Source organism: Cavia porcellus, unplaced genomic scaffold (genome assembly GCF_034190915.1).
Source record: "Cavia porcellus strain 051 isolate PalLab524CR breed Dunkin Hartley unplaced genomic scaffold, mCavPor4.1 scaffold_2, whole genome shotgun sequence".
Taxonomy (NCBI): domain Eukaryota; kingdom Metazoa; phylum Chordata; class Mammalia; order Rodentia; family Caviidae; genus Cavia; species Cavia porcellus.
In genome coordinates, this window is record NW_026947485.1 from 110,813,054 (window position 1) to 110,827,985 (window position 14,932).

The 14,932-nt window shown below is 43.0% G+C and overlaps 1 protein-coding gene across 4 annotated transcripts in view; it reads left to right on the forward strand.

Moving 5' to 3' along the window:
• Positions 1 to 14,932, forward strand: part of Tll2 (tolloid like 2) — a 133,918-nt gene that overhangs the window by 79,436 nt on the left and 39,550 nt on the right. For 3 of the 4 annotated variants that reach the window (XM_063245136.1, XM_063245137.1, XM_023561578.2), the window contains 3 exons: positions 2,196 to 2,313; positions 5,898 to 6,076; positions 6,980 to 7,085. In XM_063245136.1, coding sequence (XP_063101206.1) covers positions 2,196 to 2,313; positions 5,898 to 6,076; positions 6,980 to 7,085 — 403 coding nt within the window. Of the gene's footprint in view, positions 1 to 2,195; positions 2,314 to 5,897; positions 6,077 to 6,933; positions 7,086 to 14,932 lie in introns of all 4 variants that reach the window. The other variant, XM_063245138.1, reaches the window with a different exon arrangement.

Below are 14,932 nucleotides of genomic sequence, written 5' to 3' on the forward strand. Positions count from 1 at the left end.
CTAGTTTTTTTTGTTTTTGTTTTTTTGTTTTCCCCCTTCTACCCTGTTCTCTTCCCTCTTCCTCAGGCCCTGTTTCCAGTCTCAGCAGCTACCTTCCTGTTCCTGAATGTGCACACCTCCAGCCCCTTTTGACATTTACACTTGCACTTGCTCTTCTGTTTGCCTGGAAGCTTTTCCCCCTAGAACTTTGCGTGCCTGACTTTTATTCGTTCAAGTCTCAGACTGAGTGACATATCCACAGAAAATCCCTCTGACTCCCCATTACCCCCATCAATGACTCAGTGTTCTGGGGTCCTGTTTATATCTTTTCAGGACTCACCATATCTGACATTGCTTCACTTGTGTTTCAGTTTACTTTCTATATTTGCTCGAGCTCTAGGGGAGCAGAAATTTTTTTTTCTGGCTGTTCTTGTGTCTAAGACCTGGCAGAGAGGCTCACTCCAACAGTCTGCTCACAGCGGCCTCAGCCAGACCAGCACCAGCTCAATTCCTGGCTCTGGCGACACCAAGCAAGCTCCCTGGGCTCTTCCCAGCCTTCCCTTTTTGCATCCTTCCTTCCTTCCCACAGCTCTGTGAGTCCTACCCCAAGAGGTGGCTGGTGAAGGCAGGTGTCACCTGCCTTCTTGCCAGCACCACTGAGAATCACAGAGTAGCAAGATAGTGACAGAAGTGTGCAGACCTGGAAGTGGGCAGGAACCTCAGAGGACAGGGAGCTTCCCAGGCCATGCCTTTCTCTCTTCTTGGTGGAATCACACACAGCTCCCTTGCGCCCGATGCTTGATTATGTGCTGTGATAAAAAGATGACTATGACTTCATCCAAGATCCTCCAGTCCTAACATCAGAGAAAGGTGTGCTTCCAGAGAGCTGAAATGTCAGGTTAAGGACAGCTACCCTTGCTCTCAGGGATCTTGACACTGTTCTTTCATGTGTGATGTGCTCTTCTGACCAAGGACTTATATGATCTACATTAAATGAGCTAACTGTATATGATAGAATTTTGTTTATATATGGGTATAATAATTCTGAAAGTAGTAGGATTGATGTTTATGATTGATACCAGTTTGAACCAGAAGCTCAAATTGTCAAAACAAACAAACAAACAAACAAACAGCTAATTCACTCTGTGGTCCATGTGTTTGTTTTAGGGGACAGTATGAGACCACACCTACATCTTCTAGACTGTGATGGGAGTTTACTGTAGGAGCATTTTTGTTTGCTTGTTTTTATTTTTTAATTTATTTACATCACTCCGAAACTCAGGTGTCTACTCTCAATCCTTTTTATACTACTCAAACAACTCTTTTTTTTTCCTGGAAACTTCTCATTGTTTCTAACAACATTAAAGTAGCCTTCTTTCTGTCAAATTGATAGAATTTGAAAAGAATTTTTTACTAACTGTAAAACTGCCAGCATGGAGTTTCATTATCCATCAAATTTCTAATCAAGGAACTATGAAGATAGGTTCAGAGAAAGTGAAATTCTCTTGTTCTTCAAGTCCTTATAGGAAATCTGGCCCCAGAATCCCAGAGAAGGCACTGAAATCCCACACAAAGCACATGGATTTGCGCACAAGCAAACCCATTCGGTGCTGGAGAACACCCTCCAGCTGGAATGGCAGAAATGAAGGCCGGATGTGGTTCTGGGAGCAGACTGCCCCATTTCAGAAGCCTGCAGTTCCCAAAATGAGCATGCTGGGTACAGTTTTACAAATGTCTAGAAAAATACTTTCAATACAAAAAGAAAAAGTTGGGAAGCCCGAAATATTCTGGACATCTGTTTTTATTCTCCCTTCCAATCCACAAACTCTTACCCCTTAGAGCTTGGCTGCTCAGGAAAAGTATGTTTTATTTTTAGCAAGGGAAATCCTTATTTCCATGTATTTCTCTTCTAAATCATCAGAACAAGCTTTCAAAGTTGTTTTTCAAATATTTGACAAAATATAAAGTGACTTTGTTAGGTGTGTAAAGATCACCGCAAACAGATTAACAAAGACATCTGTCACTCCATTGTTCCAGTTCTGGGTGTGTGTGTTAAAAACCTGCTGTCTTATTACATTTCAAGCAAGCAATACAAGTATTATTAACAAGGTTTTTTAAAAAATCAAAGTAAGTTTTGTGTTAAGCCAGGAAGGCTTAGGCATTTGAAGATGCTCTGATCAGGAATGAAGTGACCAGCACTTGTCGTGTCATTTCAGGCAGCCAGAGAGCCATTTTTAAGCAGGCCATGAGACACTGGGAGAAGCATACCTGTGTGACCTTTGTAGAGAGGACTGATGAGGAAAGCTTCATTGTATTCAGTTACAGGACCTGTGGGTAAGTACACAAAGGCAAGTCCACTCAGTAGACTTGGAAGCAGCAGAAGAGAGGGTGCATCAGTCTTAGATACGCTCTTTAACACTTAGTGTTTCCAGTGAGCTGTGATTTACAGGAGTTCAGGGTTTGCTAGACGGTCTCATTTCCCTCAGTGACAGCGCCATCCATTGGCAAAGCAGGCGGGTCCAGGGGATGAGTCCAGAAGACTCATGCAGAAGACTATGGAGAAAGCTTTAGGGGAGTGGGTTTCAATCTAGGGGGTGGTGACCCCACTGAGAATCTGATAGCTGGTGACGTGATGGGCTTCCTGCCTCGAGAGTGGATGCACGGGCCAGTGCAGTGGTGTAAGCCTGTATTGTTAGCACTCTGGAAAGCTGAAGTAGGAGAGCTGCAAGTCAAGCCCCTGGGAAACTGGAAGTGTGAAGAGCCTGTCTCATATTAAAAACAAACAAACAAACAAACAAAAACCAGGGCTGGGATATAGCCCAATGAGAAGGCCCTGAGTTCAATTTTCAGTACCATCAAACCAAACAAAAAACAAAGAATGGTTGTATACAGATGTAAAATTCTTATTTCTTTTTTTAGACAGGGTCTCGCTATCTAGTCCAGGCTAGTCTTCCTCTCACTATAGACCCCAGGCCTTAAACTTGCAGCCCTTCTGAATGCTTGGATTACAAGAATATGCTACCACACCTGGCCCTATAGACACAAAATTCTGTGTGTAATTTTAGAGGTCCAGTGGGATTATAGCCTTCCTACAGAAAACATAACAATAAAATGATTGGATTAAGATGAAAGATACTTGTTATTCCAAAAGATATAGCTACATTTTACTCTCCTACTCAGAGAAAAATTTCCTATATTAGGTTAAAACCAAAACGCAGCTGCGTGTTCTATATATAAGGTACAAATGACCCAGAGAGATTTGAAAGTAAAAGGAAACAAGGCATAAAAGTAAATACTAGCAACAATTTTAGTTATAGAAGAGGTTTTTGTTGCTTTTGTTATTTGTTTGTTCGTGGTTCTGGGATTGAACTCAGGACCTTATGCATTCTAGGACTTACCCTACTTTTGAGCTCTACCCCAAACCTTGTTTTTGCTTTTAAAGTCAAAAAAATTTTTTTTAAAAAAGAGAATGTAATGATAAAGGGTACAAGCTATGGTAAGAATATAGCTGTCATAAATATTTATGCACCAAGTAGCATAGCATTAGGAATCATAAAACAAGATCAGTGAAATCGACAGGAAACACCAGCAGCGGGAAATTTATTTCCTTTCCAGCAGCCCAAGTTGGCCAGACTATAAGTAGAAATTCATAGAGAATTTGAAAGGTACGGTTAATAGAGTTGATTCTGTAGATCTAAAAGAAGAGATTCGTAACCCGTAACACATTTTTAGTGCATATTGCAGGCCTCTATACTTTATCCATCTATTAAGCATTAAGAACATTTCAATGAATCCTAAAAGTCTGAAATAGCATTAAAATATTCTCAGATTGCAGAGCAGTAAAAGTAGGCATATTAACAAAAATAGAATAAACATTAGCCGGTAAATTAAAAGTTCTTCTGCATCTTAAAAAATAGCTCTTAAATTAAAGAAGTTTATATTAAATTTGCAGAAATCTAGATGGCAAAAGCCATACCATTCCAAATAAAATGGATAAGCCTAAAGCTCTGTCCACACACTAGTTAAGAATGAAAATGAAATATTCAGTTCAAAGAAGTTATCCAAAACAAATAATAAATATAAACCAGGACAATAATAAGATGAACCTGATAAGATGCAAGGAAACAGACAAGAGAAAACATTATAGGTCTAATAATTTCAAGAGTGACTTCTTTGAATAAACAAATATACCATCTAGTAGTTCAAGACAAAAAAAGTGGCAGGGCAGAAACACACAAGGTTAGAAATTGAAAAATGGGAAGTAGCTACAGATACAGTAGAATAATAATAATAAAAAAAGTAGTTTGTACTACCATTTAGGCAAGATGCAGAGATCTGGATAATGTGAGTGACTTCTAGGTAAATATAAAATCCTGGCACAGACTAACAATGGAAAGAAATTGAAAAACATAAGAAAAAGCTACTTCTCCCAAAGAGCCAAATCCAGATTTTCACATGAGTATTCTTTTAGACCTTCAGGAAACATACTCTGATACTATTTAGACTTTTCAGAGCACAGAGAAAGAACATTTCCAAATTAAGAAATGCCAAGGATTTGCTACCTTGAATGAGAAAAAGAGTGCTAACAATAAATAAGAAAGTAACTAAATTTTAAACTTCTCTCACTCATGAATAGACATGCAAAATCTCAAATAACTGGGTGTGGTGGTATACTACTGTAATTCCAGCACTTGGGAGGCTGAGGCAGGAGGATGCCATGAATTCAAGGACAGCCTACATTACATAGTGAGTTCAAGGCCAGCCTATACTATGTAGTAAGACCCTGTCTCCAAAAAAAAAAAAAAAAAATCCCAAATAAAACATTAGAATTCCATAGTGGAAGAAAAGAAGAGTAGGCTGCCACATAGACTTATCTAAAGAATATAAGATTAGCTCAATATTAGGAAATCTATGCATATGATTACTAGATCAATAGATTGGAGGAGAGAAGCCATACGTGTTATCTCAGTGCTGAAAGGTGTTTCCATGATTCAGCATGTACATTTTGTTTAAAAAAAATAGACAAGGCAGCACAGGAATAGAGCCCAATTACAAAAATTAAAAAATAATTAATGTCGTAGAGATTTTCACAGGTACATATAGCACATTTATATGTATATAATTTCAAATCAAAAGCCAAGGTGATGCTTACTGCTGATATTGTTAGAAGCATTTCTGCTAGAATCAGGCACAAGTCAAGTATGTCTGGGATTACCGTAATTATTTGATATTGTTTTGGAAATACTAATATAGCTAGACAGAAGTAGGAATAAACACAATGAGTACTGGCAAGAATGAGACAAAGAAAAAATTGTTGAAGGTTAATGTGATTGTATACCAGAAAACCAATTGAAAACAGAAACCTGAAGAGATTCTAAAGTGACTGATCACAAAATTAATTTAAAAATTGTTTTTCTTTATATATAGTTTTATACATTTTTATAGTAAGAAAATACATCTTTGTATCATAATAAAAATTTCAAATATATATATCCTTTATCCACTGATTTCATTGCTAGGGATTTACGCTACCATAAACAAGTAAAAGTCCAGTCATCTCCTTGTTTTGTTTTTGTTATTTGTTTTATGTCTTTCTACTCTGCAACTTTGTTTAAAGAGCAAAAACTAAGTGTTCATAAGTAGGAGACTGATGAAATAGCATACTAAAACATTAATGGCTTGAAATAAAATTAGTACCAAGTTGCTTCGAGAAGAAAAAAGAAGAGTACGTGCTGTTTAAATAAATCTCTAAATTGAGGGAGACAGAATGAAGAACGATGTAGATAGTGGAGAAGCATTTTAGGGGAGACTGTCTGGATTGGGTGGGAAGGTAGAGGTGAGGCGCTATCGGAGCGGGGCTTGCCTCCTGCTGTGGCTGTCCTCAACCTGCTGACCCGAGCATTTCTGTTGTTGTCCAGCTGTTGCTCTTACGTTGGACGCCGAGGAGGGGGCCCACAGGCCATATCCATTGGGAAAAACTGCGACAAGTTTGGCATTGTGGCTCATGAACTGGGCCACGTGGTTGGGTTCTGGCACGAACACACACGGCCAGATAGAGACCAACATGTCACCATCATCAGAGAAAACATCCAGCCAGGTAAGGAGACCTGTGTGGGGTCTGGAAGCCACATGCTCAAGGAAAAGGCCAGCAAAAATTGTCCAGTGCCAATTGCTAAGCGGGGTGGGCGGGGGGGGGCAGCAAACCAATTGTGCAGGAACCTGTCAGCAGCACTGCCTTTGCACGCCTGTGGCCTTCCTGGGAAGAAATTTGCTGAAGATCATAGGTTCCAGCAAAAGTGAAATAATGATTTTCCGTGTTATGAAAGACAATGAAATCCAATCACATTTCTTAAGTGACAAAATTGACCAGAGCGGTATAGGACCCATCAGTCAAAAAATAGGTTCTCCCTGCTTCAGTCATACATCATTTTGCTGACCCAGGCAACACTTCTTTTTGAAACTGTATCACAATTAAGATATGGGTATAGGCAGATAGCATGTCTGGATTAAAAAATATATTTTCATCTTAAATAATTTGAAATAAAAGTTGATATTGAACATGAAAGTAGCTTATTATATGGTTGCCTTAAACCTGCGTTAGAGAATCTGAATTGTGAGATATTTGAAACTGAGCTCTCTGATGCATTTCTTTTGTTTCTTTAAATGACAAAATCAGGATGTTTTGGATTTTGAATTTAAAACAACTTTGTTTTGGAGGGCAAACAGACTGACTGCTCATCTGTCTGCAAACACAGTGAAGAGTTCTGAGTGGCATTTGGGGAGGGTACGGGGTGGCGGGGCTGGGAGGAGACAGGGTGGGTTCTACATCCATATCTCTAAATAGTCTGTTAAAAACAACCAGAAACCCTCCAGACTCTGTTATCCACTGACCGAATTAAAGAGCTGCAGGAAGACTCTCTGGGGCCTTCTTCTCCCTGCTCTGCCTCCTTTCAGGTGCTGCTTTGGTTTTCAAAAGCCTTACCACAGTGTTGTGTCACAGGTCAGGAGTATAATTTCTTAAAAATGGAAGCTGGGGAAGTGAGCTCTCTGGGAGAGACATACGACTTCGACAGCATCATGCACTATGCCCGGAACACCTTCTCCAGGTTGGAACCCACGCTCATGCTATTTGTGTTTTATTGTCCCTGTCACAGGCTTGGGTCGGAGTCCCGAGGTCCGTGGAGAGCAAGCAGGTTTCTGTGCTATTAGCACGGCTGGCCTCTATGTCCTTGACATATAGTGGCCTTTGGGCTGCAGTAAAATATAATCTAATCAAATTTCCACTAATAAGATTGAATCCCATTGTGAAGCTGCCATTCATCATGCCATACATTCCCACACAGCAAAGTGGAAAAGAGAAATTACTGAGAGGCAGGTGGGGATAATAACTTAGACGCTCTGTGTAAAATCTCCCATGGATTGGGAGTCTTTAAAGCATGTGCTTGTATAAGCATGGTAGGACTCACCAGTTGTAGAAGAGGTTTGGTTTATTAGAAACTTGGCTGTGTCAGAACTGGGAGGCTTGTAAATTATAGCTTCACTTTATTTATTTATTATTTTATTGTATCTTGTTTAAGACAGGGTCTCACTATGCAATTCAGGCTGGCCTCAAACTCACTGTGTAGCCCAGGCTGGCCTTAGACTCACTGTGTAGCCCAGGCTGGCCATGATCTTGCAGTGATCCTCCTACCTCAGCCTCCCAGGTGCTGGGATTACAGGCATGCACCACCAAGCTTGGTTAACATTTACTTCAGAGTAAAGGAAATGAGGCTCCAGGGGCCCAAGGGTGCACAGGTAGCTGGGATCAGAAAGAGAACAAAGTTGCAGCCTCCTTGCCTGCAGGTTATGGATGATGGATGCTACCTGCCTGGTAGGGTTGGAGACCTGTCATATATGGTGGCACAGGCAGGGTCTGTTTTGCTGAGCCATACTGTGCTGTGCAAAAGTTAAGAATTCTCAATATTACTCCAGCCTCTAACTATGTTTATTGTTTTATGTACAGAAGTTTATCCTTATTAGTTTTATTTTTAGGGCTTCCCCGCCATTGTGTCAAAGGAGAAACAGTTCAAATATTTGCTCACTTGAGACTTTCTTTTCAATTTCTTCTTCAAACCAGCTGTGTTTTTGTAATTTTAAAGAGAAAAACAATGATACAAAATTTCAAAACAAGATAATAGGAAATTAACAGTGGTTAATGTATTGCCTATTATTGTCTTCAACATAATTGCTCAGATTGCCAGATATAGGCATGCAAAATTGATCAAGCTACACAAGCACAAACTGTTCTTTTCAACGAGTTAACAGAAATTGGTAATATAATCATCTTAGCTATTATATATATATATATATATATATATACACACATATATATATATGGTTGGAATCCATGCTCATGCCATTTGTGTTTTATTGTCCCTGTCACAGGCCATATATATATATTTTTTTTCTTTTCCTTTCCTTCTTTTCTACTTTTTCTCATCCCAGTTGTTCTTTCCTTTTGAGCAGTTTCTTCCCCTTTATCTACTGTAAGTTTGGATCTTATTTATTCTTTCAGTTTCTTACACTAGGGAGACAATACAATGTTTACACACACGAGTCTGATTTATTTCACTTATGAGCATAGTTTCTGGTTGCATCCATTTACCTGTAAGCATCTCAAGTTTATCCATTTTCATGGCCAAGTAATACTCCATTATATAAAAATACCATATCTTTTTTATCCATTCCTCAGTTGATAGGCATTTGAGTTGTTTCCAAGATTTAGCTATTACAAATTGTGGTGTTATAAACACAGGTGCTCATATATTGCTGTGGTATGATTTTTTATTTCTTTTGGGAAAATACCCAGAAGGGGAATAGCTGGGTTGAATAGGACTTTTAATTCTAGTTTTGAGGAATCTCCACACTGATTAATTTAATCAGTTAATTTAATCCTTCCCCCAAAAGTTTGAAGGTGACTTTTAATACATACTCAGAACCATAAGAAAAAATAGTAGGTGAGAAACCAGGGGAAATAGATGAGAAATCTGGGAGACATGAGGGGAGAAAGTAAGGACAGAAAGTGTGAAATCAATTTAGTGATCAGAATGCAGATGGTACAGACGTGTACACTTTGTTGAGGTTGTCGGCAGACTCTGCACTGTGCATCCTAGTGGTCACAGCAGATAGGGAGGTGGTGCAGGTTGAGTCTCTTTGTGCATAAAGGTAACAAGGAGCCAGTTGGCTCAGGAATCATAATTGGAACTGGAAGTGGAAGGAACCAGCAACCACTGGCTCTCTGTGTCCTGGATTTGGCTGCTAGAGGCACCAGTGGACGCGGTCACAGGGTTGGTACTTAGCAGCATCTCAAGGTCTCTGCCTACTCAGCTGGATAGTCACAACCTTTCTCCTGTAAGGCAGGAACCCCCAAAGTGCCGGTGAAAGAGATCACCCAATTTGGCATTTAAGGCGGCATCTCGAAGTGATACAGGCAGAGCTACTTTTCTTCCAGCTTTCCTCCAAAGACACAGGGGTGCCATGGTGTGAAGAGAAACCACTGCACTGCAAGCACGAGGGTGGAGCTCCAGCCCTCGTCCTCCTGCAGGCCTGGCCGTGGAGGGAGGTGCGCACTGCACTGAGGGGCATCATGTCGCTGGTGGACTCCTCACCCCACAGGCCTCCGTCCCCTCCTGAGAGGGCTGCACTGGGTGTTCTCAGATCCTATTCCAGTTCTGCCCTCTGCCTGCAGTGTCTAAATCTGAAATAGATGGGTGAGCTGCTGACAAATAGATTTCGTTCGCTGCCAAACAGGAAATCTGAAGCTGGCGAGGCCTCCTCTCCCGGGGGGAACACTGAGTCTTTGAGGAGTCCATTCCGGGGCCGTGTGTGGGGGGCGTTTCAGGAAGCCTCTGGGCAGGCAGAATGGGCTCATGCCACCAGTGTCAAAGGTGTTGGGTGTTGGAGTTGAACTGACTCAGCAGTTTGGGAAATTGTGCAGGAAACGGTAAGGTGTTGCCATTATCCAGGTGCTGCAGGCTGTTACACAGAGACAAAGTACTAATTTTGTCAAGTTGACTCACCTGAGAAGCTTGTAACTTGGGTCTTGTTTCTGTAGCTAATATAACTCCTCATTTGCTTTATAATTTATTTGTTAATTATTATTTTAATCTGTTGATACTTATCTGTCACATTTCCTTGTCCCTGAAATTCTTGAGGACAGAGAATATCTCATTGTCTTCTAGTCCCTAGGGCCCAATAATGCCTGGCCTATAGCAGGAACTCACTCAATAGACATTTAGCTAAATGACTATGTTAATGCGCGAGTTCCTAGGGGCCTAGAAGATCTACAGTGCGGGGAAGCAGGTGAAGGAAAGAATCTCCATTATTCTCATTGCAGTTCCTTCCACATACTCATAAACGTGGTGGTCACTTCGGTAAGGAGACTCTGAGTCCCTCCCACATAGGCTGTAGGACTGTACTACCTTCTGGGGGCCTGCTCTGGGCCACATGATACTCCAAAGGAAGAAGCCAGAGGTTTTTCTGGCATCAGCATTTATTTGCTTGATTTTTTTTTTTTAAATTTTAAAATAAAATCTCTACCCCTTATGATGCTGTCCTTTTTGCCCTCAGGAGATAACCCTTACTAACGTTGTTGTGTAGACCATTTCATCAGCACAGACCAATGGAAATCCATGGACAAACCCCATGAAATAATCACTCCTCATCCAAAGGACCTCGAATTCACTAGGAGCGAGGTTGATGGACAGGCAGCACCTGTGTTGAAGGTCACTCAGGAGCAGAGCAGCTTCCCGAAAGGCTACTGTTAACCTTCCTATTTCTGTAGAATTATTCGATGCCAAACTTAGTGTCCTAAAACAGCAGCTTATTATTATTTCTGATGTCTGAGTTAGGCTGGTACATTCTTCTCTAGTCTTGCCTGGGGTCAAACAGCAAAAGTCAGTGTGAGTGCTTGATTGGCCCAAGGGGTCCAGGATGGCCAGTCACATGTCTGCTGGCCACACCCTTTGCTTCTCCTTCCTGGCGGTCTTTCCTACCCCAGTAGAGCAACCAGGCTTTTCCCTGTCCAAGGACACAGATCTACCAGAGGGCAGGCTGGGAAGCTCGAGTAGCCTCTTAAGGCTTAGGCTCTAGAATTCTCATGGGATCACTTCTGCTGCATTCTATTGGTCCGCCAACCCACAGGGTCAGCCCAGACTCCAGTGAGTGGAGAGATTACCTCTCAGTGGGAGGAGTGGAATGTCCGTGTTGCAAAGGAATATAGATATTAAGAGTGTGGTTTATTATTTCAACGATCTACCTCCACTGCATTCTCCCTTCTGCTCCTGAGTACAGAATCATTTTTGCAAATCTCTTTTGCTGCAGATAGTTACTTGCTTTTATTTTCTCTGCCAGTTTTTGGTATGAATTTCTAGAAACTGTTTTGTTCCATGGGCTCTCACTGATAGGCCTCTCTGGGAATCTGTCAGTTCCTTGTGCTCTAACTTCAGGTTATTGCTCCTGGTCACATCTCCTCTGGAGCTGTACTCTACGTGTCTTGCCTTTTATTCTATAAAAGGGCTGAAAAGAAGTGCAGGACTGTTCTCATCTGGGGCACAGGCTTTTCCTGCTGATGGGAAACCCAGTCTTCGTGTCTCCTCACAGCTGAGTTGTCTCCTTCCAATTTTATTCCCTCTGGTTTATCGCATTTCTTCTCCCCTCCCCCTCGGTTGGGACAGGCTGTGGGGAGTGGCGTCTTTGGAGGTTTTGTTGGGCATGGGTCCAGGAGTCCAGGAGACAGTTCCCTAGTACAGGGATGTCTTTGTTAGGGGAACTCAGAGCTGACAGTTTTTCCCGAGGCATCTGCCAAGCCCTTTCTTAGTTCACAGAATGTCAGTGCCAGGATCTCCTCCGTGAACGGGGGAAGGAGCCTTACTGCAGTGCTTTGCACGGGGGCAGGGTGGTCCCAGCTCAAGGACGGCTGAGTGTGTGTCAGTGTTGTGCCTGCTACTTTGGGTTTGAAGTCTTTCAGTATCCTTAATGCTATCATTTAATGCATATTAAATCTTACTGTTCCTCAAGAGTAGGAAACACTGGCCAGAAGGAGGAAGATGCCAGAGATAAGCTTTGGTATACACTGGCTGTGCCCTGAGCAAGTCCTGCGAAGTCCCACAGGCTCACATGTAGCGGGCAGAGCCTAGTGAAGATCGGCCTTGTTTCCTAGGACGTTATGAAGATTCAATGAGATACTGCGCATTAAGCACTCAACCCAGACCTGGCACATGGGGAAGTCCTATGAATAGTGTCAGAGGGGAGAACATGGCCTCTACATGCCAAGCCTTTTGGTGACTTTGCCAGTTGCTATAGGGTTAGTTGACCTGTGCTGTCTAGAAAATGTGGTGATCCTTATGTTGTGCCATGGGATTCTTTTCTTCAGGGAAATAATTACGAGTGCCTCTTCTTCAGTTACTTTAGTTTAGTTAGCTGTCTTTAGGGGAGTAGGTTATTGAATTTAGTTTTACATAGAGTTGTCACCTATGGTTTAAAGCCTCATGAAGCCAGTGATGGAGATCATGGATTGTCCTGAAATTTCTCTAGAGGGCTTCGTACTGGGAGATGAGGCGGTGGGAATTACAGCAAGTCAGAGCAGAGGGTACTGTAGGCATGGGGGTGTGAGAAGGAAATCAGCAGATGATCTAGACTCCCCCACACTAGCACTGGAGAGAAAGTGAGCCTGAAGTCTGACTTGGAGAAACAAGCTTATGCAAAACAAAAAGAAGACAGTGATGCGACCGAGAAAAAATAGGGGTAATACACGTTTCCAAGGAAGTACACAACTTAGGAAAACAATGTTTGAAAGAGAGAAGAGAGCACACAGCTAATAGCTAGGTAATATATATATCTTTCAGTGTTTCATTTTAGATGTAAATAACTACTTTGCAAAAGTTTTTGAAGACTGTGACCTATCTTGGCAGGATAATTTGATTCAAGAACTATTCTTGAAACCTGCTGTGCTCTAGTCTCTTAAGTCAATCTCTGTGCTTCAGAAATTTATTTTCAGCAGAGAAGACAATACCGTCATTCCTAAAAACAAACCAAAAAGCAACATGCATTATGATAAGAAGAGACTGGACAAGTAAGGGCCAGAGGAGGGGTGATGAAGTGGGAGTGCCACAGTGTGCCCGGGGGAGACTGCACAGAGGGAGACAGCTGAGGGGGTTTTGGGGAATGAGGAGTCCTTCAGCACAGGGGAAGCATGGGCAGCCTGGGGAGAGGGTAGTACATGCAGGGACTTGTTTAGGGAGGCAAAAGCAGTGAGCAAAGAGCTTGGAGATCCAGGTTGGGGACAGTGCTAAGCAAAGAAGGCACACTCCCACTCTTGCATTTTGAGAGGAGCTCATAGCAGAATTGGGGGAGGGGTGAAGCAGTAATGGCTAAATCTGTAAGGAGGGCAGTTAAGAAGCTACTGGAAGGAATCCTGGAAGAAATATGGCTTACCTGAGCTAAGGTAATCATCTGGGAATGAGCAGGACACATCCAAGGTGCAGTGCATAGAACCTTCTTCCTGGTTCCAGCGAGTCTGAGGGACAGAGCGGGCTTTCAGAGTTTGTCTCAGGAGACAGGGTTGTGGAATGAGCAAAAGAATGGAATAAATTTGGTTGCAAGACAAATTTGGCATTGGACATTAGAGGCTCTTAGGGCAGTTTAGGGGAGGTGGTCTCAAGTGCAGATGGTCTGGCCTGGACACAAGGAGTTTGCTGTGGGCTTGCAGATGGTGGATGGAGCCCATATGAATACACAGTATGGATAGAGAACAGAGTGGGAACAGAGGCTTGAGGGGTATCTTGGAACCAGGAAGATGAAGTGCTTCGGGTCTTTCAGCTCAGAGAGCAGCATCTTGGAAAATTGGAGAGGAAGTGGGGCGGGGTGGGGGGGGTGGACAAGAGGTCCCAGGGCCAAAGAGAGGACAGATGCAGACTGAGAAGCACCCATCGGTGAGGGTGTGGTGGCTATTATTAACAAGGTCAGATCATATTTGGGGTGAGGAGTGATGGGGGTGAGCATCAGGTGGGGAATGGAGATGATTCTGTCCAGAAACTTGGTCAAGAAAGGAAGAAATAGGTTGGTACTTGGGGAAGGAGCTGGTCCAAGGGAAGACCTGACCTCCGGGAGAGGACCCAGTTAGAAGATCTTGAGGCAGCGGCAGGGGCAGGGGCAAGGGCAGGGGCCCAGAACCGGCAGTAGGCAGGCAAGGAGGAACCAGACCTACATGGAGGAGGTGTGAATAGGGCTGTTGCTTGGCCAGGCATCTTGCATTCCGCTTGTGTCCTAGATGTTTTAGATGTTACTCGTGTTGGAGTAGAGTAAGCTGGTAGCCATGGGAGGGGCTGCTGTGATCATCTAGGCCGTCTCATAGTGCACAGGAATAAACTGATGCTCAGAAGGGTTCAGAGAGAGCCAGGGGCTTGCCAAGCTCACTCAGTGGGCAGAGCCAGGCCTGGAAGGGAAATCTCGAGCCTCAGGCTCTTTTGACTCCCTCTTGTTCTCTGCATTTATCTCATTGTTCCTCTGACTGCTCCTCTGGGCAGCAAGGCCCTTCCACCTGTCATTCACTAACTCATCACCTGCACTTGCCAACTGTCCCGTTGTAGAGCCTTACGCTGGACCAGTTCCCAAGCTTCCCTGGGGCAGCTCCAAGATTTATCTATACATGGTCGTACCTAGGACACAACCTCAGGGGGCACCACTCATGCCGTGCTCTCAGTGGTGCTCCCCGTGTTGTGCAGCATGGTGAGCCTGAGGCTGGGGGCTGTCGAGGGCTTTGTGGAAATGCTCAGCACACATTAGTAAAGAAGGCTCCAGGCTACTGAAAGAGGCATATTTTTCAAGTTGGCAGTCATCTTCCCGGTGGAAAGTGAGCAGGCACTGATGAAATGCCAGCATGAGTGAAGGACATAGCGCTGGTTGTGCCAGCCAT